The sequence below is a fragment of the Pan troglodytes genome, chromosome 21 (genome assembly GCF_028858775.2).
Source record: "Pan troglodytes isolate AG18354 chromosome 21, NHGRI_mPanTro3-v2.0_pri, whole genome shotgun sequence".
NCBI classification, from domain to species: Eukaryota; Metazoa; Chordata; class Mammalia; order Primates; family Hominidae; genus Pan; species Pan troglodytes.
In genome coordinates, this window is record NC_072419.2 from 63,894,074 (window position 1) to 63,917,582 (window position 23,509).

At 52.0% G+C, this 23,509-nt stretch overlaps 1 protein-coding gene across 10 annotated transcripts; it reads right to left on the bottom strand.

Annotated features, from left to right (window-relative positions):
- Positions 1-1,144: 1,144 nt before the first annotated feature.
- Positions 1,145-18,120, bottom strand: ZBP1 (Z-DNA binding protein 1). Of its 10 annotated transcripts, none has more exons than XR_002940887.3 (9): positions 17,845-18,103; positions 13,826-14,050; positions 13,096-13,164; positions 12,471-12,644; positions 10,747-10,911; positions 9,311-9,514; positions 7,736-7,954; positions 4,391-4,878; positions 1,145-2,344 (listed from the first exon to the last, which is right to left on the bottom strand). XR_002940887.3 is itself a non-coding variant. In XM_009437455.4 (8 exons), exons 1-8 carry the CDS (start codon positions 17,876-17,878, stop codon positions 2,148-2,150), a joined length of 1,287 nt encoding a protein of 428 aa, XP_009435730.2. In that variant the 5' UTR covers positions 17,879-18,106; the 3' UTR covers positions 1,145-2,147. The 10 variants fall into 10 exon arrangements, 5 of the variants coding, with proteins under 5 accessions (XP_009435730.2, XP_001170447.2, XP_063658736.1 ...); XR_002940888.3 differs by having other exon boundaries at positions 9,476-9,514; positions 10,747-10,914; XR_002940886.3 differs by having other exon boundaries at positions 10,747-10,914.
- Positions 18,121-23,509: the final 5,389 nt, after the last annotated feature.

Here is a 23,509-nt window from a genome sequence, read left to right on the forward strand (position 1 = left end):
ATGAATTTGTTCAATAACTGTTTTTACTGAGGCCCTTTGATGAGCCAGCCCCTCCCCGCCAAGGTAGACATTAGCCCCAGGGGCATCAGCTTTTGGGTGTCAGATGCCAAGGCCAGTGAAGGAAACACAGTGGAGTGTGACAAATGCCCACCTGAGGACTGGGTGTGGCATTGGAGTTGGGGGCAGCAGAGTGCCTGTGTGTGTGCATGTGTGTGTACGTGTGTGTGTGCATGTGTGTGTACGTGTGTGTGTGCACATGTGTGTGTGCCTATGTGCACACTGAAGGACGGACACAGTCCTTGTTCTACAATCACCCTGCCTAGCTGATCACCACCTCCCTCTATCCCTCTCCATCTTCCTCCCACCATGCCCCACCAAATCCCTCCACTACCCACCCCACCCCATGGTTCAAGAAATGTTGCAGAGCCCATAGCCCTTCTACGGGAACTTAGCCCCTAGCGGGGTGGTGGGGTCTGGTAAATAACAAGCTGACATGGTTTTGCTGTGCCCCCACCCAAATCTCATCTTGAATTGTAGCTCCCATAATTCCCATGTGTTGTGGGAGAGACCCAGCAGGAGATAATTGAATCATGGGGATGGTTCCCCCATACTGTTCTCCTGGTAGTGAAGTAAGTCTTATGAGATCTGATGGCTTGATAAGGGAAGCCGCTTTCCCTTGGCTCTCATTCTCTCTCTTGCCTGCTGCCATGTAAGATGTGCCTTTCGCCTTCCACCGTGATTGTGAGGCCTCCCCAGCCACGTGGAAGTGTGAGTCCATTAAACTTTTTGCCTATAAATTACCCTGTCTTGGGTATATCTTTAACGGCAGCGTGAAAATGGGCTAATCCACAAGCACTCCCTGCTGATTGGCCAGAAGAGGTCACCTGACCCATGGGTCAGCCAATGACTTCCACCAGGGCCTGGGTACCCAGGGTCGGGGTGGGAAAGAATTTTCTCTTTGGGAGTCCAGCTAAAAAATCCTGAGAGATCAAGGCTGAGGAGAGAAGATTCTAGAAAGGTCGGGTGATAAGGAGGTCAGGTGGCCACAATGGGCCTTGAGGAAGTGAGACCTCAAGTGAAAAGAGAGTGGGGCCGTGTTTCAGTTGGCTCAGGCTGCTATAATAAAATGCCTCACCCTGGGTAATTTATGAGCAACAGGAATTTATTGCTTACAGTTTCGGGGTCTGGGAAGGCCAAGATCAAGGTGCCAGCAGAGTCAGTGTCTGATGAGGGGTTGGTCTTGGCTTTAAGGATGGCACTTTGTTACTGCATCCTCACATGGCGGACAGGCAAGCGGGACTAACAGACTCCCTCAAGCCCTTTCATGGCAGCGCTAATCCCAGTCGCCCTCCTGACTCCATCCCCTCCAAAAGTCCCCATCTCTTCATACCACTGCACTGGGGATTATGGTTTGTTTGTTTGTTTATTTATTTATTTATTTATTTATTTATTTATTTATTTGAGACGGAGTCTCGCTCTGTGGCCCAGCCTGGAGTGCAGTGGCGCGATCTCGGCTCGCTGGAAGCTCCATCTCCCGGGTTCACACCATTCTTCTCCCTCAGCCTCCGGAGTAGCTGGGACTACAGGTGCCCGCCACAACGCCCGGCTAATTTTTTGTATTTTTTTTTTAGTAGAGACGGGGTTCACCATGTTAGCCAGGACGGTCTGGATCTCCTGACCTCGTGATCCGCCCGCCTCGGCCTCCCAAAGTGCTGGGATTACAGGCGTGAGCCACTGCACCCAGTTGGGATTATGTTTTGATATGAATTTTGTTGGGACTCAAACATTCAAACCACAGCAGGTAGCCATGATGGAAGGTAACTCCAGGCAGATGCCCCGAGCCCAGGAAAGAGTGGAGAGATTCCCCTGGGCCTGGGGGAACCGAGCCCCACTCCCATCTACCCACCTCCTCTTGGCACACCAAAGGTTCCCCAAGGCAACTCCCTGTCATCTACTCCTGGCCATCAAAAGACCTGGCCTGAACCCATCCCCATGCCAGGTCCATTCCCCCAAAACTGATTCATGCAGGTTATGTCTGGAAGCAAGCAGGTCAAACAAGACGCTAAGGAATGCAGAGAGCAGCAGGCTAGTTTCCCTAGCATGCGCCCACGCCCAGCCTGTGTCCAAGCCCCACGTGAGGCTGTGCACTAAATCCCACCTCCCCACCAGCTCTCCTCGTGTGAGGCTTCATCCACATAGTGGCTGCCTTCTGCAGCTTTGTGACTCCTGTTTCCAAGAGTCATAGTTTCCAGCTTGGGGGTGAGCTTCAAGTGGCTGGGAGTGACGGGCTGACCAATGTCTCGAGGAAAGTGACTTCTGGATTGTGTGTCTGCGGGACGACGACCTAGGGAAGAGAAGATGGGGGATCAGCTTCATGGGCACGTGGCCTGGGCATTTCCACAGGGACCCGCTCTTGGAAGGATTTCGAGCTCAGCTTGAGCCTTTGTTGTTACTGTCTTTAGATTTGTACAAAGTCTTGAACAGGGAGCCCCACCTTTTCACTTTGCACTGGGCCCCAGATCATGTAGCCAGTCCTGTCCTAGTTTCACAGCAGTGAGATGGAGGAGCAGAAATAACACCAGAAAGCCCCCATCCCAGGGCTCTCCCAGTCCTCCCAGGGACCCCAAAAGACGGCTCTACATGCTCTGGCACTGACAGTCTCTGATTAGCAATTTCCTCAAACAAAACAAAACAAAACAAAACAAAACAAAACAAAAACCATTCCAGGCCTTACACATCTCAGGATAAGGTCCCGCCCGCCACTCAAGGAGGAAGTGACAGGCAGACCTCATTTTATCTCACTTTACCTTATTGTACTTTGGTTTATTACACTTCATAGATATTGCACTTATTTTTCACAAGTTGAAGGTTTGTGGCACCCTGTGTGAAGCGAGTCTATCAGTGCCAATTTTTCCAGCAGCATATGCTCACTTCCTGTCTCTGCGTCACATTTTGGTAATCCTCACAATATTTCACACTTTTTCATTTTGATTATATGTGTTATGGTGATCTGTGACCAGTGATCTTTGATGTTGCTATTATAATTGCTTTGCTTTGGGGTGCCACAAATATCACCTGTATAAGATGATGAAGTTAATTAATAAATCTGTGTGTTCTAACCTGTCACTGATCAGCCATCTCCTCCTCTCTCTCCCTCTCCTCAGGCCTCCCTATTCCTTGAAGACACAACAATATTGAAATTAGGAAAATTCATAACCCTACAATGGGCCGGGCGCCATGGGTCACGCCTAGAATCCCAACACTTTGGGAGGCTGAGGTGGGTAGATCACCTGAGGTTGGGAGTTCAAGACCAGCCTGACCTACATGGAGAAACCCCATCTCTACTAAAAATACAAAGTTAGCCAGGCGTGATGGTGCAGGTCTGTAATCACAGCTACCCAGGAGGCTGAAGCAAAAGAATCCCTTGAACCTGGGAGGTGGAGGTTGCAGTGAGCCAAGATTGTGCCATTGCACTCCAGCCTAGACAACGAGAGCAAAACTCCATCTCAAAAATAAATAAATAAATAAATAAATAAATAACCCCAAACAGCCTCTATGTGCTAAAGTGAAAGGAAGAGTTGCACGTCTCTCACTTTAAATCAAAAGTGAGAAATGATTAAGCTTGGTGAGGGAGGCATGTCCAAAGCTAAGACAAGTTGAAAGCTAGGTCAAAAGTTAGCCAAATTGTGAAGGCAAAGGAAAAGGTCTTGAAGGATATTAAAAGTGCTACTTCAGCAAACACATGAGTGATGAGAAAGTGAACCAGCCTTGTGGCTAGTGTGGAGAAAGTTTTAGTGGTCTGGATAGAGGATCGAGCCAGTCACAACAATCTCTTAAACCTAAGCCTCGTCTAGGGCAAGGCCCTTGCTCTATTCAATTCTAAAGGCTGAGAGAGGTGAGGAAGCTGCAGAAGAATAGTTGGAAGTGAGCAGAGGTTGGTTCATGAGGTTTAAGGAAAGAAACCGTCCCCATAACATGCAAGTGTGAGGTGAAGCAGCAAGTGCTGATGGAGAAGCTGCAGCAGGTTACCCAGAAGCTCTAGCTAAGATCATTGATGAGCGTGACTACACAACAGAGCAGGTTCTCAATGTAGATGAAACAGCCTTCTATTGAAAAAAGATGTCATCTAGAACTTTCATAACTCGAAAGGAGATGTCAATGCCTGGCTTCAAAGCTTCAAAGGGGACAGGCTCTCTTGTTGGAGATTAATGTAGCCGGTGACTTTCAGCTGAAGCCTCTCCTCAATTACCATTTTGGAAATTCTAGGGCCCTTAAGAATGATGCTAAATCGACTCTGCCTATGTTCTATGAATGAAGCAACAAAGCTAGATGAGAGCACCTGTATATAGCTTGGTTTACTGAATATTTTAAGCCTAGCATTGAGACTTACTGCTTAGAAAACAAAATATTCCTTTGAACATTTCACTGCTCATCGTCCGTACCACAGGATCTGAGTGTTCCGGATCCTGGGTTGAGGGCCAAAAAAAAATTTTTTTTTTACTACTCGTTGACAATGCACCTGTTCATCCACGGGCTCTGATGGAGATGTAAAAAAGAGTTAACATTGTTTTCATGCCTGCTAGCACAGCATCCATTCTGCAGCCCATGGATTAAGGAGTAACTTCAACATTCACTTCTTATTCTTCAATAAATATATTTTATGAGGGCATAAGTGCAACACAGAGTGATTCCTCAGATGGATCTGGGCAAAGTAAGTTGAAAATCTTCTGGAAAAGATCACCAATCTACATGCCGTTAAGAACATTTGTGATTCATGGGAGGAGGTCAAACTATCAACATTCACAGGAGTCTGGAAGAAGTTGATTCCAACTTTCATGAATGACTTTGAGGGGTTCAAGACTTCAGTGAAGGCAGCAACTGCAAATGTGGTGGAAATAGCAGGAAAACACAAATTAGAAGTGGAATATGAAGATGGGACTGAATTGCTGCAATCTCATGAGAAAGCTTGAACAGATGAGTTGCTTCTTATGGATGAGCAAAGAAAGTGGTTTCTTGAGATGGCATCTATTCCTGGTGAAGATACTGCGAACATTGTTGAAATGACAACAAAGGATTTAGACTGTTATATAAACCTAGTTGGTAAAGCAGCAGCAGGGTTGGGGAGTCTTGGTTCCAATTTTGAAAGAAGTTCTAGTATGAGTAAAATGCCATCAAACAGCATTGCATGCTACAGAGAAAGCTTTCATGAAAGGAAGAGTTCATTGCTGCAGCGAACTTCATTGTTGCCTTATTTTAAGAAATTGCCACAGCTGCCTCCACCTTCAGCAACCGCCACCCTGATCAGTCAGCAGCCATCAACATCAAGGCGAGACCTCCACCAGCATAGAGATGATGACTGGCAGAAGACAGGTGATGGTTAGCATTTTTAGCAATAAAGTATTTTAAAATTAAGGTATGTACATTGTTTTTTAGATATAACGTGACTCAGTGCACACCTAATAGACTAGAGCATCGTGTGAATATAACTCGTATATGCACTGGGAAATCAAAAATTTGCATGACTTGCTTTATTGGGGTGGTCTGGAACTCACCCATAATATCTCTGAGCTATGCCTATTGATGTCTCTTGGGGACAAAGAGGGGTGGGTGGGTCAGGGCAAGGGGCAAAGATGTCATCAGCTCTTCTGCTAGAACCTCAGGGAAGAATGTCAGGATGTTGCAGGGCAAATCTGGGAGTGTGACCATTTTTTTTTTTTTTTTTTTTGAGACAGAGTCTTGCTCTGTCGCCCAGGCTGGAGTGCAGTGGCATGATCTTGGCTCACTGCAAGCTCCGCCTCCCAGGTTTACGCCATTCTCCTGCCTCAGCCTCCTGAGTAGCTGGGACTACATGTGCCCGCCACCATGCCTGGCTAAGTTTTTGTATTTTTTAGTAGAGACAGGGTTTCACCGTGTTAGCCAGGATGGTCTTGATCTCCTGACCTCATGATCCACCTGCCTCGGCCTCCCAAAGTGCTGGGATTACAGGCATGAGCCACTACACCCAGAAGTGTGGCTATTTTTAAAAAAACACAGTGCTGTGTTCTTTCCGGAAAGAGAAGTCTTCAATGGTCTGGCTTGAGACCCACAGGGCTCTGCAGACAGCCTGTGCTGTGGGGTCCTAAGCCGGATCCCCATCTGGTGGCACATGCCCTCCCAAGGGTCCCCAGTGGCCTTGGAGGTCTCAGAGACTCCCTTTGCTGCTGGAAGGAAGTCCATGCTCCCAGATGCTCATGGCCTGGGTCCTGAGGAATGCGCTCCTGGTCCCCGTTCTGCAGGTGTCACATGTGCATGGGGCTCCCAGGGGTCCTGGAGGGAGAGTTTGAAGACACGTGGGGCCAGGGTCTCCTCAGTGTGCTGGGACAGCAAGGACACGGCCCTTGGGGTGAGGAGACCCTCTGGACTTCCAGGACATGCATCCCCTGGGCCTTCAGGCACTGGAGGGTGGATGCCGGCCAGTCCGCCAGATTCCGTGAATCCATGTTTTCTACCCACTGGTGGGACTGGGTGTGATCCCTTATTCCAGATCCCAAAAGGGTAGGAGCGGAAATCCGCCTTCTAATTCTTTTTTCACATGGGAGGCAAAAATCTCATCCAGCCCCTCTCCTGCTCAAAGCCCCCCATGGCTTCCAATTGCCTTAGCATCGACTGCAGCCTGGAGCCAGGCCCTGGCTCTGCTCTCCACGCTCAGGTCACCCTCAAACCCCTGTGGGTTCCCACACTGTCATGTCCTCACCTCCAGGCCATTGTCCACACTGTTCCACCCACCAGGTACACCTGCCCTGGCCCTCCCCACCTTGCGTGGACCTGCCCAACTCTCCAGCTGCCCCCACCCGAGGCCCCGAGCTCCCTTTTGCAGAGTTGGAATCCTCAGGCTCTGCAACCAGCCTGTGCAGCTTCCAGGGACCAAACGGTGGCTGGGACGGTGAACCGCGCTGGTTTCCCCTCTCCCCTCTTCCTGTTGGCAGTGGAGCCCCTCCCCTGAGTCTCTGCTGGGCTTAGACTGCCTTGACACAGGCGGCACTTCCCAGACCCCCCGTGGCTAAGTGCAGGCCCTCAGAACAGCACAGATGCAGTGGGTGGGCTTGGTCAAAGACAACAGCGGCTCTCTGTACCCTCTCTCGCCCCTCTGCTTGCTGGTGCTAAGTTCAACCCCACAGATGAGGACGGAGCCCAAGGGACGACTCAGCACTGAGGTAAAAGAAACCCCGGTCTGCTACCCTCACCCGGACATGAGACTTGGGCTTCAAGCAGGCGGGGCCGCCATGTGTGGCATCTCCACTGCAGCAGGTCAGCCTGTGCCTTGATGCAGAACCTTATTTGCATGGCAACCCGGCACCTCTCTCGGGCCCAAAACAATCACCACAACAATGATGAGACAATAACACTCCTATCTCCTGAATGCTGGCAGGGCTGGTGTAGGGCTGAGCTTCGCCTTCAGATTTTACCCCAGTCTTGCAACCACTGTAGGAGTTGCTTCAGGCTATTCTTGCCATCCCACTTTACAGCTAAGGAGACAGAGGCTCCTGGGTGAAATGACTTGGGTGGGTCCCTCCACTAGGGGGACGGAGCCTCCACGCTGACTCTAGAGCTGCTGCTCCTTGCTATGGGTGGGCACAGCCTCCAGACTCCGGGAAACCAGAGATTAGCGAATGATCGATGAGAATGAATGAATGAATGAGTGGAAGGTGGGGAGAGAGAGAGAACACACAGGGGTCCACTCTGCCCCCTAGCTCACCTGCGTCCTCCCCTGGCTCCCCCTCTCCAGACCCTGCGACTCCTCCTGGGCCAGGCACCCCTGGGCTGATAGACATTTTGTTGCTGTTGCCGATGGTGGCGTCCTCGAGAAAGCACGATTTCATGTGGATTCTCTGGGCGGCTTCCCCCTCGGGGTGAGTTCCTGGACTGGGAATTCTTGCTTCAAACGAAGCTTCTGGGCCGGCAGCAGTGGCAGAGACTGTGGGTCAAAGGGAGAGAGGCCTGGAGCCAGGAGCAGCTGGACAGTGGCCGGGAACCCTGACCCCCAGCCTGGTTCACCCTCCTCCCCAGACCTCCTACCAGTGGCCCACACCATCCCAGGAGCACAGCCTGTGCCTGCCCGCCACACCTCCACCCGCCACATCTCCGCTCGTGCTGTTGTGCTGTCTGGGAAGCGTCTTTCTGCCCCACTGATCCCGCAGTGGGTCTGCCCCACTGATCCCGCCCGGCTGATCTGGACGTCAGTGTCTTCCTCTGGGATTCAGCTCCTCTCTCCTCTGCTGCCTGCTTCCCACTGTGCTGGAACACTGGCCCCCACTTTTGGTTGAAATCTTATGGGGGCTCCCAGCCTGGCCCCAGCTCCTGCCATCTGGCTCTGCCCTTTCCCACCCAAACTTCTGAAGAATCATCCACACTGAGTCCCGCCCCCTCCACTCCCGAGACCTCTTCTGCTCCCTGGCCCCCAGAAACCACCCCCTCAAGGTTACCAAGATCCCTCTCGCTGAACCCCACAGATGCTTCCCTGGTCTCACCAGCCTGGCCCCTCTCTGGAGACTCCTTTCCCGGGGCCTCTGCTTTCCTCCTCCCTCTCTGGCTTCTCTGCTGGTTCTTCTCCCCCAGCCCATCTCTGCATTCCCAGTGTGGGGAAGGCCTCTGCCTGGGGCCCTCTGGTCACTGCAGCCACAGCTCCTAGTACGGCACCTGTCTTCCATCCTCCCTAAACACCATTCCAGTCTCAAACCATCACCGTGCTCCAGTTGGCCCAGCCTCTGCTTCTCTGCTCATTTTACAAATGAGGAAACTGAGGTTTCCTGCAGTGGGTCGTAGGGGATGGGGATCCAGAGTGCTAGCTTTATTTTATTCATTTATTTATTGAGATGGAGTCTCACTCTGTCACCCAGACTGGAGCGCAGTGGTGCGATCTCCGTTTACTGCAACCTCTGCCTCCCAGGTTCAAGCAATTCTCCTGCCTCAGCCTTCCGAGTGGCTAGGACTACAGGCGCACGCCACCATGCCCGGTTAATTTTTTTTTTTTTTTTGTATTTTTGATAGAGATGGTTTCACCATATTGGTCAGGCTGGTCTCGAACTCCTGACCTCAGGTGATCCACCCACTTTGGCTTCCCAAAGTGCTATGATTACAGGTGTGAGCTCCCGCGCCCAGCCTAGAGTGCTAGCTTTAAAAGCTCCACCTGCTCTACTCTGGTTCAGCTGCCTGGTGGAAGGAAAGGAATTTCCCATCATGCTTCTCTTCCCAAAAAGATTCTGGCTCCAGTTCCTTCCAGTGAGGACCCACGGGGTGGCAGAGTTGGGTCTGGCCTCTAGATCCCAGTTACCTGGGGGGCTGCCAGGGGGGATGTGGGCAGGGCCCTCGGATGGGACGCCGTGAAGCCTCATCTCATTGCTGTGTCCCAGCTGCACCCGTCTCAGTATGGACCGCTCCATGTGGATGTCCTGGGGCCCCCAGGGATCAACTAGGGTCCCCCAAGTTGAGGAATCACCTGGTGCCATTGAAGGGAGGTGGCGTGGACCGGCGGAACCTGGCAGGGGACAGTGGCACAGCCTCACCGGAGATTACTGCAGGCTTCTTCCTTTCCCTCACCACCACACGCAGGCCTGTCCTCTGAATTCTTCCTGGACACCATCGAACTGGCGGCCAAAGACTTCAGGCTCTGGCTTAGAGAGCAAGAGGACCTGGCGGAATAGCTCATTTTGGGGCTCCCTGAGTTCTCAGGAGCGGGGCTGGTCCTGGGTGTTGCAGGGACACTCACAAACCCAAACAATGAGCTCCTTGTTCTGATTCCCAGTCACTCCCGAGCCTTCTGACCTCATGGGGACCAAGTCTCGTTTGGTGCCAACACCAAAGGCTCAGAGCCTCCCGCAGTGTTTTAACTGCCAGGGACAACATTTATTTTTATGGTGTTTTTCATTATTTTCACTTAAAATAATACTATAAAATTATTTTAAAATAAATTTTTAAAAAGGTGCACTACTCAACAACATTAATTAAATAATCAGACATGGGTATGGCCAGAACCAGGAAGGTGGGGCTCAGAAGATTAAAGCTAGGGAAACCATGATCTAGATTCTAGAACAAGGTTCCTCATTTCACAACTGAGGCTGACAGTGGGGAAAGGTTCTCCCAAGGTTACAGGGAGTGTCCCGACTTTGGGGCTGATGCTGTCACTCACAGGTGACAAGGCTGGGCTGACAGGTGGCTCTGTCCCCTCTTGCCACAGTGCCTGGCACAGGGTAAGTGCTCAAAGTGCAACACCGCATTTCATCCAAACTAGGATGCCACAGGTGGTGAGATGCACCCCAGTTTCCAGCCTGTTAAAATGTGGGGGAAAGTAGTGTGTCTCAGAACAAATACGGTACTACAATAACCTCCCCTGTAGCATTCCGCGGAGGGAAAGGCAATTGAGTTGTTTCTCATGAAAAACACCGGACCCCATTGAAAATGAGGCATAAGGTCAGGCGCAACACAGAGATACCCCATCTTAATTTTAAAATTTTATTAGAAAAATAAAAATTAAATTAAATTTTAAAATGAGGTAGAAAGTATCAGAGTACAGGGAAATCAGGAGAGCTTTGATCCAGGTGTCCTCATTCTCAGGACGGCCGTAAAGGTGGACTGTGGGGGTCTGAAAGCAATCCTTTCCCCTTGGAGGGCAGAATCCCCCCACTCCCCATCCCTACCCTTTGCCCCCACCCAGAGGATCAGGTGGCCGCCCACCGAGGTCCCCTCCCCGGGCTCTCTTGGGTGACTCACCGTCCTCCCTGGAGACTGTCTGTCTTGTAATGATGTTCCCGTGTCCAATCTGGATGGCTTCGGAGTTTGCAATGGAAATCCGGCTGTTGGGTCCATTCTGGCAGATCATGTTGATTGGATTGTGCTGGTAAATAATTGAGGCCGACTTTGCTCTTCTTCCAGAATCTTCTGCAAAATAATATTCAACTGTATCCCTTCGCCCCTCTCTATGGGTCAGGGGTTCCCAATACCAGTCGGCAGCACCAAATTCTCCTGGGGAGCTTGTTAAAATACCCTGGGCATTCCGAGTCAGTAGGGCCAAGTGGGAGGCCAGAGCTGGGTGTTTAACAGACACCACAGGTACCTCAGAGGGAGCCTCACTTGAAAATAGCCACTGTGAGTCACCCTACCTGTGTCTTTTGCTGCCTCCATGGCTGGGCCGCCATGATTGCTGGCTAGGAGGACCGCAGGGGCCCCACACTGCTCTCCCTAGGGGGCAGCCACAGCCCGGACCCCCGAGCACCTGCACCATTGCCCTTTTCCCTTGAGTAGTGGCCGAGAGACAGCAGCCCATTGGGCCAGATCGGTCGTGTTTGGCTCCCATGACATTTTCAATATTTGAATTTGTCACTAGTGTTTAAAATCTGGTGGCTGTCACGCATTATTCCTTCCTCACAGAAGCCCTAGGATGCTGAGACCCCCTCGGGCACCCGTCGTGAGTAGCAGAGTCAGCCCCGCAGGGGTTGAGGCAGGCACCTGCCCAGACTGTGCGGGGCCCATCACCACACTCCGGGGTCTCAGCTCCTGTGCCTTTGTGGGCCCTTCCCCCATACACAAATATTTAAATTACATTGTATAGCAAGGATAACCCAGGCTGGATTTTTAAATTTTATTTTATTTTATTTTTTTGGGGACAGAGTTTTGCTTTTGTTGCCCAGGCTGGAGTGCAATGGCGCGATCTCAGCTCAGTACAACCTCTGCCTCCTAGGTTCAAGCTATTCTCTTACCTCAGCCTCCTGAGTAGCTGGGATTACAGGCGCCCGCCACCACACCTGGCTAATTTTTGTATTTTTAGTAGAGACGGGGTTTCGCCATGTTGGCCAGACTGGTCACTCCTGACCTCAGGTGATCTGCCTGCCTCAGCCTCCCAAAGTGCTAGGATTACAGGCGTGAGCAACCGTGCCTGGCCCATTTTTAGATATTAATTATTATTGTAGTATTCATTTCTTCTGATTTTAAATGAAATTAAAATTAAAACATTTTCAAGGACCCCTGAGAGTGCCATGCACCTATTGGATCTTGGCGCTGTGTGTGTTAGGTCTCACGGGGAAGCTGACCCTGCGCTGACCCTGGGGCTCCAGCCGGTAGGGGTCCAAGCCTAGTCTTGCCTTCTCTTCTGCCAACTTTTAAACCCCAACTTGAGCAAAGTGCTCAAAGAAAACCATTCCCAAACTCAGACTGATCCCTGCACCCCAGAGCTGAGAACATTGGGAATGGGCCACCTCCGTCCCATTCACTGGCCTTCTGCAACTGCAGACCTTGGGCCACGCCTCCAAAAAGCTGTCCCTGGTTAATCTTGCCAGCACATCCCTTCCTCCTGGAAGCCCTTGCAGTGAATTGTCAGTAGGACCTCCAGAAGCTTCTAGCAGTTTCCGGTGAGCTGCTCAGCAGAGCACCCAGCAAAGACCAAGCGCTAGTGTCATGGTTTCCCTCTGCAGCCCAGACACAGGCAGCCGGGGGCCTACCTGGGCGGTAAATCATCCATGCTTTGGACTGCTCATCCATGTCCAGAAGGTGCCTGCTCTTCATCCTGTACAAGTCTCGGTTCACATCTTTTGCTGTCCTCATTCCCAGTGCTTGGGCGATGACCAGGGCCCTCTGGGGACCATTGTCTTTGAGAAACCTGTAGATGTCTTCCTCTGGGAGGCAGGATGGCCAGGTGGTTAGGGAGTAGTCCTAGGGTTTGCATCTGCCCCACCGCTTCCTAGCTGTGTGGCCCTGGACCCAGCCCCTCAAGGCCTGGTTTCCTCATCTGTAAAATGGGTGTCATGATAACGGGGTCATCATGACGCACCGCAGAGGTGCCCTGAGGGTGGGGGATGTGCACAGAGTGCTCTGCGCTGGGCCTGGCACGTGGCGGGTGCATGGTGAGGGTCAGCTATTGTCTGACTGGAGAAATCACTGCTCAGCCATTCAGATTCTCCTGCTGTGAGGGCTGGGTCTTGGCTCTGACCACAGTATGGGAGCCGCCTGGTGGGTGGGACAGGGCCCCTGAACACTGGTGAGATCTTGTACCCTCAAGGAGGGCCTGGGGTTCCTGGGGAGTGGGATCCTGTGTCCCGGGAACTGAAGGGACATGCAAAAACTTACCCCGTTGTTGGCTGAACTGAGGGCCAGGGGTCTCTGGAATTGTAGCTGCATGTTGCTGGGGCCTCTCGGCTGCAGAAAGAAAGATGGGTCAGAGGGGTGGGGGACAGAAGACAGCACCAGGCCTCCACCCCACAAAGGTGGGCAGCTCCCTAGGGGTGAGTGGCAATGCCGGTAGTTGCAAACTCAGACTCCAGAGTTCAACACACTTGACTTCAAATCCTGCCTGCACCCTGGCAGCTGCGGCTTCCTGCTGATTAACTTCTCCGGGGCTCAGCCTCCTTTGCCTCCTGGGGTTGTGTGAGGGCTGGGTGAACCCCAAAACAGTGCCCGGCTAATCTTAAGTGCATGATAAATGGCAGCTCCTTCTGGCTGTGGGCTGTAAAGCTAGAAAAGGGGGGCTGGTGGGACTGCATATGTTCTGTGATTGGGACCATGGCGTCGTTGCTGTCTCCATCATGATGATTTTCTATCATAATTGTTAGTGTTCTGCCGAGTACTTCCTGTGTGCAGGGCTGGGCTGAGCCTGACGCAGGGCCTCCTCTCAGCAACCCCTACCAAGCAGCCCTGCTGTGAGCTCCATCAACCAGAAAAAGAAACCAAGGCACAGAGAGGAAACCTGTTAGCTCCCATGTGGCAGAGCTCACATTCGAACCCAGGCTCAAATCTGTGCTTGTCCATTGCCAGGATGCTCCCTGCAGGGTCAGACCCGCCTCCCCGGGGTGGCAGTTACCAGGGCTGGACAAGGCCAGCTCTGCAGGACCCTCGCCTTCAGGATCAGTCCCGCCCAAGCGCCAGGTGGCGGGGGCTGTGAGGGAGACTTTGAACTCCTTTTTCATTCGGTAGAGGACTTGGTTGAGCTCCCTCTTGGGTGCTTGGCATTCCTTCACCAGCTGGGCAAGTTTCACCGGGGAGCCAGCCTCTGTCAGCACCTGCAGGATTCTCTGTTCAAGGTGGCCTGGGGGAGCGAGCGGGGGACAGAGAGGGGAACTGAGTCTCCCGGGTCCCCACAGTTGAGCCCAGGCTGGAGGCTCCAGGAGGCACGTAGGCCCCTTTTTGAGAGGGGTCCAGGGCAGAGGAAACGGCAAGGACCCCAGCAGATGCCCCCTAAGAGCAGCAGGGCAGCTGCGTCTGCCCAGAGAGAGGCATGCAGGCTGATCAGAAATGGCCTTGGCTGGGCAGCCTGGCGGCCAGGGGAGGTGCCGCCTCGCCTGTGCCCTCCCCAGGTGTGGGTTCCAGAGGGCAGTGGGGTTCCTCAGCTCTCAGGTGTCCTCAGGGCAGAGGGGAGTAGAGGGCAGAAGGACGGAGCCAGAGGGAGGCAGGGGGACCTGAGAGCGCAAAGGCAAGTCCTGCCTGGGACGCCTGCCTGGGTTTACCTGATGCCCATCGCCATCCTCCCCGGGAGTGCCCTCCTCTCAGCTCACCATCCATCCATGGCGCCACTATCCATCCAAGCCAGAGACCGACCAGACATCAGAAACAGACCTTTCCCCCAGTGCCCAGTCGTGGAGCCCTGGAAATGCCATTCCTGGATTCTCTGGAATCCCCCCACTCCTCTCTTTTCTGCCAGCACCACCCCCTTCCTCTTCACCATCTCCTAGGTGCAGTGATAGGCTCCCCGTTGGCCCGCCAGCTCCAGTCAGGTACCCTCCAGATCTGGTTCTGCCAACCACCCAGCTTGGCCTGCACCTGCCCCCAACTTCCCTCCAAGTGCTGGCCTGTCTGTGCTCCCTTCAGCCCCACTCTCCCCAGCCCCTTTGTGCACACTGTTCCTGCTGCCAGGAGCACCCTTCCCTCACGCCCCAACCTGTATGATGTCTACTCAAACTCCAGGCCTCCTCAGATGCCACTTCCTAGGGAAAGCCTGTCTCTGTGTCCCAGAGTGGCTGGGATGCTGCTTGTGTGTGGGTCCCCTGCAGAACGTCCCCTAGTGTCCCCTGCTGTGCTTGCATGGTTCACTGTTGTACCTTCAGCATCTAGCACAGTGCTGGGCACACAGTAGGTGCTCAGGAAATGGCAGTTGAATGTATAAGTGAGTGAGTGAATGAATGAATGAATGAATGGGGCCAGGAGTGGTGGGTCACACTTGTAATCCTAGCACATCAGAAGGCTGAGCTGGGAGGACCCCTAGAGGCCAGGAGTTCTAGACCAGCCTGGGCAACATAGTGAGACCCCCATCTCTACAAAAAAAGAAAAAAATCAGGTAGGTACGATGGCACATGCCTGTAGCCCCAGATGCTCAAGAGGCTAAAAGTGGGAGGATCGCTTGAATCTAGGAGGTAGCAGTTGCAGTGAGCTATGAATGCACCACTGCACTCCAGCCTGGACAAGACCCCATCTCTGGAAAAAAAAAAAAAAAAGGACTGAATGAGTGAGTGTCTGTCTCTAGGGACAGATGTTTACCCAATAGACCCTGGGCAGGGCCCGGGTAGCTTCTCCTTGGCCAGTTGGCAATGTGCTGCTGTTTCCTGGCCTGAGTTTAATGAGGACTAAGCAGGACCCCAAGAGGTTCAAGGAGGAATTCTCCAAATGGCCCCTGCTCCTCCTGAGGCAGCTCTTAAAAATCAAAACCATTAGCTCACACAATGATTAAAAGATCAAAGCCAGCTGCTCTGCCCAGAGATGAGGCTGGGGCAGACACAGGGTATGGGCAGCACCTGGCAGCCAGCAGCCTGGGAGAGCCACTGTGGGCGGGGGCCCCACCTGTCACCAGGAAGCTTCTGCTTCAAGGAACCTGAGGGCAGTGCGTGGGAGAGCCCTTCTTGGAAAGACCTGAGTTCCCCTTCCAGGACAGTGACTCAGTCCTTTGTCATCTGGGCTTTCTTTCCTGTTCAGAGGATTCTCCAGGTTTGCCCAGGGTTCCTTGGTCACAGCACTTGTAGGGGAGGGAAGAATCAGTTTGTGCCTCACCCTGATGGTTACAACGCTGACCGGCTTGCCGTGTGCAGGTGAAGAGCAATTAGAAGACCTGGGAATTCCCACTCCTGCGCCCACCAAACTCCCCCACCGGCAGCCAGCAGCACCTCCATGCACCTGACTTCACACCTGGCTTCACCTTGTCTCGCAGAGTTTTTTGTTTTTTGGTTTTGAGACGGAATTTCGTTCTTGTTGCCTAGTCTGTGGCTGCAGTGGTGTGATCTCGGCTCACTGCAACCTCCACCTCCTGGGTTCAAGCAATTCTCTTGCCTCAGTCTCTCAAGTAGCTGAGATTACAGGCACGCACCACTACACCCGGCTGATTTTTGTATTTTTAGTAGAGACAGGGTTTCCCCTTTTTGGCCAGGCTGGTGTCGAACTCCTGACCTTGGGTGATCCCCGCAACTCAGCCTCCCAAAGTGCTGGGATTGCAGGCGTGAGCCACTGCACCTGGCCGCAGTTTTGATTCTGGAAGGCTGACCTTAGGGAGCCACTGCCTCGGCTCCACGGACCCCAGAAGAGATGGGGGTCAGAGGTGTAGATGCAGGACAAGCACGGGCCCTGGGCTGGCCTCGACCGCTGAGTCCCAGGCTACTGTGTCTGAAAATGGGAAATTGTAAAATGGAGCAGGTGTAGGCAATAATTTGGTCACAAAAGGAAAATCAACTGGGGAGGAAGACAAGAAAAGCCAGCGAGGGCTGAGTCCGGAACCTGCGTCAGCACCCGTGAGTCCCCGAAGAGGAAGCTCCACAGGACCTCGGCGGCCAGCCCGGCTCCTGGGCCACACCCTGACATTAGCCCTCCCGAGGCACACTCTGTGTTGGTTTTTTAAAATTCTGATGGCTGATTTCCTGGGTTTGAGCTCCTAGCCCTGCCAACTACTAGCTGTGTGACCTCCCCTCCGGCTTCAGGTTCCCCTTCTGTGAAATGGAGACAGTAAGAACTACTTCAAAGATTTTGGTGAGGATTAAAAACAAAACAAACACATCCCCCAAACCGCAAAACCACACTTCACCTACAGTCCACAGCGCTTAGTGGAGACCCTAGAGAACAGCAATTACTTGATACACTATTGGCTTTCATTGCGACTCTTGCAGGAATAAAATGAATGAAATGTTAGTTGAGGAAAGAATGCAACAAGGGGGAACAAAGGCACACATGTATCTCATCAAAGCAAACCGCTTTGTTCTCGATATGACTGTGACATGGGTGTTCAGACGCTAGCACCCGCGTTCGCCAGCTGTGTTACCCCGAGAGGGTCATTTCACCTCTCAGGGCCTCAGTTATCTATAAAATGGGAATGACATGGCACTTGTCCCTGCAGGCCATCAGGAAATGCTTGGAAAGCATGTTTCGAGGTGCCTGGGGCATAGTCAGCTGTCGAAGGAGGATGGCTATGCTGTCCCTTTCTTTTTTTTTTTTTTTTTCTGAGACGGAATCTCACTCTGTCACCCAGTTTGGAGTGCAATGGCGACATCTCAGCTCACTACAACTTCCACCTCCCGGGTTCAAGCGATTCTCCAGCCTCAGCATCCTGAGTAGCTGGGATCACAGGCATGCACCACCATGCCCGGTTAATTTTTGTAATTTTAGTAGAGATGGGGTTTCGCCATGTTGGCCAGGCTAGTGTCAAACTCCTGAGCTCAAACAGTCCACCTACCTTGCCTCCCAAAGTGCTGGGATTACAGGCGTGAGCCACCATGCCCAGCTGGTCTACTATTCTTTAGGATACTGCTATTGTCATCATGATCTGGACCAAGCAAAACAGGAGGAAAGAGAAGTAGAAATCTCACCCCAGGAGCTACCGCTGGTCCTTGGAAGGAAGAAGTACTATACCTTCTCTGCCCGGGTCAGCAGGAGCCTGGGCCATGCTGACAGCAGCTGCAAGGAGCCGGAGAGACTTGGCAGGTGTGCAGGCTTCTGCACTGTGGCCTTGAGAGGGTGGGCTAGGTCGAGGCTGGGGCTTCTGAAGTGGCTGAGCCTGGTGCTTCTTGCAGCTCTGAACCCACAAGGGGAGGAATGCCAGCTTCCACCGGGCAGGTGTCAGCTGCTTACAGCCTGGAAATAGATGCCTAGCCAGGCCGGCCAGATTCGGTTTCAGGAGAAAAAGAAAATGAAACTTCTCTGTTTGTCTTTTGAAAGAAAAAAAAGTGGAAGCCGGGTGGATGAGCAAGACAGAGTTGGGGACCTGACTTGATGTTGACAGGGAGGAGCTGTAAACTTGGCAAGACCAGAGCGTCCTCCGAAGAGGCCTTTGAGACAGAGGACTTCCCTCACCTTCCCCGTTCCAGGCACAGCCCACCTGGACCTCTACATTTTTATTTTCTGAATCAGCATCAGAGAACTGAAGAAAATAAAAATAAAAAAAAAGAGCATGCGCCACGTGGAGGGGGATGCCAGGGCGTGGCATCACTCTGATGATGTCAGGAGCTGGGGCTGGTTATCTGGTTTCTGTGTTTTTGTTTGTTTTTGAGACAGGGTTTCTGTCACCCAGGCTGGAGTGCAGTGGTGTGATCATGGCTCACGGCAGCCTCGACCTTCCGGACTCCAGCGATCCTCCCACCTCTCAGCCTCACTAGTAGCTGGGACCACAGGCCTAGACCACAATGCCCGGCTAATTTTTGTATTTTCTGTAGAGATGGGGTTTCATCGTGTTGCCCAGGCTGGTCTCAAACTCCTGGGCTCAAGCGATCTGCCTGCCTTGGCCTCCCACAGTGCTGGGATTCCAGCTGCAAGCCCCCACGCCCAGCCCCGGTGGTTCCTGTAGTACTTCCTCCTCGGGGACTCACAGGTGCTACAGAGGCACCGTCCCCAGCTCTCAGTGGCTTTTCTTGTCTTCTTCCAGTTTATTTCCCTTGCCCACACTAGGGGCAGAACATTTAGGTGGGTGAATGCCCTGAGATTGTTCTTGTGTGTATCCATGTGAGCCTCTTTAATGAACACCTATTATGCGTTTTCCAATCTCAAGTGCTCCTCCAACCCATCTACAGGGTAGGGGCCAGTTCTGTCTTCTTCTCGGGGGGAAACTGAGGCTAGAAAGGCAAGATCACTTGTCCAAGGCCACAAAGAGTCCATGACAGAGCTTGTCCTGTCCATTCCCCAATTGTGTTTCCTGATCTGTAACACCCAGAAGTCACTGGTGAATCACCCTTAGTGCACAGATGGCGTGGAGTTCCCCGCCTCATCATAAAACTTGTTTATTAATTCCAGAGTCAGATGCCTGGGGTCAGCAGCCGAGTGGTTCGGAATGCAAGCCTGGGTCAGCATGCTTGGGTCCAAACCTGGCTCCGCCATTTACCGGCTGTGTGACCTCGGACAAATTATTTAACCCCTCTGTGCCTCAGTTTCCCCATGTGTAAAAGGACTTAATCAAAGGACCTAGCGCATGGGGTCAAGGTGAGGACCTAAGGGGCTGATATAGCCCAGCTGTCGGGCTAGAGCCCCAGAGCCATCCGTAGTCACGGGCACCGTGGTCACCTCACAGGAATGCTTCTGGGAGAGGACCCATTGCTTACATCATTCTCAAAAGGGCCAGTGACCTCAGAAAAACTCAGAGCCACTGTTCTCTTCCAGATCACAGAAGGAGGAACTGAGGCCCACAGAGGTGAATGCTGTGTACAAGGCCCCCCAGCTTTTGGCAGCCAAGGGGGTTGAGAGCTCAGCCCTGAAAGTCCCTGGACTTGGGGTCTGTGTCTCATCTGCAGAGGGCTGGGAGGGCTAGAGACGTCTGCACTCCTTGCAGACCCCATTTATGCATAAGGAGCAGCTTAGCAGCAAATACAAATGGAAAGGGGGTCCGGAGGTTTATCCTGAAGCTATCTGTCTTTGCAGAGCGAGCACCTGGAGCCCAGGTCTTCGGCCCTGCCTGCATGTTAAGGGTTTGAAGAAAAAAAAGTCTCAACGCCCAGGCCGGCCCAGACTAATCAACTCCAACCTCTGCGGCTGGGGCCCGAGGGTGAGATTTTTTATGCTCCTGGGTGACTTTTCCTGCTTCCAGGTGGAGAACCAGTAAGTCTGGGGCAAATCAATAACAGCAAACTGCAGGATGCTTTTATTTTCCTTTTATGTGAAAGCGAAAACTGCAGGTATCACCCTTTGAAATAACAATAGTGGTCTTTAAATGGGGGGTAGGTGGGGTGCTGAGGGAGATGATGAAGGTGCCCTCCGGAAGGGGCTCCAGCTGAGCCCTGCAAGGCTGAGTCCCTTGGGTGTCTGGGGTGCCATGCCCCAACTGGCCACCAGGTGATGCCGCTCACCAACCTGGGCTTGGGCGCACCTTGGCTTCAAGTTCCCTCTGATCTGCTCCTACCCCAACCCATGGTTGGACTCCAGACTTGACGAATCACGGCTCCAAGACGTGCCCACCCCTCCCACTGCCTTGTCCTGCATCATCCTTTATTCTTCCTGTCTCTTCAGTCACTCATCGTGGTTTCTTCACTCATCTTTCCTGGAAGGAGTCAGATTCTAGCTGTTTCTCTGTGAAGCCTCCAGGCAGTTCTTTGTGCTCCTCCGGCCTGGCCTCCCAGTGTTGGTCTTGACACAGCCCACCACTCCCCTGTGGGGAAACCGTCTCTCCCCCCGTCTCCAGGGCCCATGCTAGCTTCTCCCCTTCCTTCCCTGGCCTCTGCAGCTCAGGCCTTGACCCCAGGTCCCTGGTGGGCTTGCAGGTCAGGTTGAGGGATGTTAGCTTGGTCTTGGGTGCCAGCCTTACTTCTAGGAAGATGGCTTCTGCTGCAGGGAGGAGGCTGGTGCCCCTCACGGCTGGTCTCCATCCAGACTGTGCTTGGATGACCCCTTTCTGTCCCCGTGGCCACATCCTGAAGGCACATGGAGCCCCTCCGGGCCTGAGCCATTTTTAGGAGTCTGTAGCAGGGACCACCATGCCAGCGGAGACCAAGCGCCTCGGGAAGTTCCCTGGACAAGGATTCTGTCTTGTCTCTTCTCCAGGGCAGGTTCTCCTTCCCAGCTGTGTGGCGCTACCTCTCTGAGCCGCGGTTTCTTTAACTATAAAGCAGAGATACTAAGAAAAAGCATTTTTGACACTTAGTATGTGCTCACAACATTTGCATAAGTTAGAAAATGTGATGCATCTCCACAATATCTCTTTAGACAGCAAACAAGCAAAAGAGAGCAATAGACAAAGAGAAAGAAGAAAACATTTCACGTGGGTAGGTTCCACCTTTCTTTGCATTCCATGGCACATCTGGAGATGAAGCCAGGAATCTGCTATGTGCTTGTCACCCACTGAGTGGGAGTCTTACTTTTAAATACTTAGATTGCCTTTATTTCTCTTCTCTATTTAAGAGCTGTTTAAGTTGAGTTTGACCCTAAGGATTATCTTTAAGCCTAAATACCAGTGGCTAAAACAATAGAGTTGTGTCTTTTTCTTGAAAGAGTTGTAGGCATTCCAGGTTTAGTGTGGTGACCTGGGGTCCTTCTACATTTTTGGTCTGCCATTTGTGGCCTTCATTCTCAAGTTTGCCTTACATTTTAGAATGGCTGCAAAGCTCCAGCCATTACATCTGCATTCCTTCCAGCAGGAAGTAGGAAAGGGAACAAGGGCAGATATCTCCCTTTAAGCACGCATCTTACAAGTTGCACACACATTCCACTAATACCCCATTGGTCAGTCTTGTGGCTCTTATCTGTAAGGGAGGCCTGGAAAGATGGTCTGTATTGTGGGTCACCATGTGCTCAGCTAAAATTGGGGTTCTATGACTTTAAAATGGGGGACAGTAAATATTGGCAGAGACCTAGCTATCTCTGCCATTTCAAGGTTCCATGGTGTCCCCAAGAAAGGAGCAAAGATACCTCCTCTGTGCCTTCAGGTGTGTCCATTCACGGGGTTTATTTATTCAGCAGTTGCTGTGCCTCCTTACTCTGCCTGGAAAGGGCCTCAAAGGCCGCAAGACTTCCAAGATGGCACCACTGCCTGCTGGAGTCCACATCTCCTTTTGCCTTGGAAGGCGCACTCCCTGTTCATGGCTTGTGTTTTTCTGGAAACTATTAGAGCTCTCCGCCCAAACCAGATGATAATTACATGTTACTGATCTTGAGTCTTTAAATTTTTCTCTCTCTCTTTTAAAAGAGAGATATTTTTACTGCACATTGTGTTGACAAAACCCAAGTCTCCTTTCTACCAGGCAGCCTGGATTTTATTTTCAGATTTCCTCTGTGAATTCATGCAGGGGGAGGAGGTGGAAAGGTACTGAATGTGAATAATAACATGTCTTTGGTCAGGGACAAGGGTCAGAGAACCAGGGGTGGCTGAAGAGGGGAATGGAGATTGCACAAGGTCACAAAGTCATCCTCCTGGGGTGGAATGAAGACTGAGTAAAACTGGTGTGTCCAGGAAAGCAGGTTTTCATTGCAGTCCCTAGAGGAGTCTGCCCTGGCCCTGTTCTCTGCTCTTCAAGGCAGAGCTGTTGATGGGGCCTCCATTGTTTATCTGTGTCCATTGGAGTTGAAGAGACCTGGGGTTCTGGTCCTGGCACCCAGCTTTTTAACTCTGTGCCTTGAGCAAGTTACTGCTCTGTCTGAGGCTCAGTTTATGTCTTTGTAAAGGGGGTCATAGAAGTACTTACCTTGTGGGATTGTTGCACAGGTTAAATGGGATTGTGTACCTGTAAGTCCTAGTAGAGCACTGGGCACACAGTATGTGCTCAATAAACAGGAGCTAGTCATGTTATCACCATGTGATGCTCAGCTGTCCCTCTCTCTGGTAATAAAGAAATCCTATTCACTCACCTGATCATTTGCCAAATACTTTCTCATGCCTTCCTTTTATGCTGGGCTCTGCAGGGCATGGGAGAAACGTCTCTGTCTTCGTCTGTTTTCTGCTGCTATAACAGAACATCACAGCCTAGATAATTTATAAACAATAGGATTTTATTTGGCTCATGTTCTGGAGGCTGGGAAGTCCAAGAGCATGACACCAGCCTCTGGCAAGGGACTTCATGATGTATTATCTCATGGTGGAAGGCAGAAGGGCATACAAGCATATGAGACAGAGAGGAAAGGAGCTGAACTCCCAAGATAACCAAACTACAATGGCAAAAAGTAGCATTTGTCCATTCATGAGGGCAGAGCCCTCCTGACCTAATCACTTCTTAAAGGTCTTACCTTTTTAATACCATCACAATGGCAATTAAATTTCCACATGAGTTTTGCAAGGGACATTCTAACAATAGCAGTTCCATTTGCTGATTCCTGCCTCCATTTCCCACTCTGGCTGCAGAATAGGCCACACTGCCTGGTCCTGGGATGAATGGGGTGACTCAGACCAAGTCCTAGGGCCCCAGCACTGACTGGTAAAGGCGACCTGAGCGGGGGGCAACAGCACCTGCTCTCAAGTGCGTAAGAGGTCAGGGAAGTGGGCATGGACAGTCCTGGTAGAAAACTGAGATTTTTACCAAGGAGGTAAGGGAAGGGCCAGGGGAAGATTTTCATCGAAGGCAAGTGGAAGATTTGGAAAGGTGGCCCTGGTTGCTGGGAGAACAGG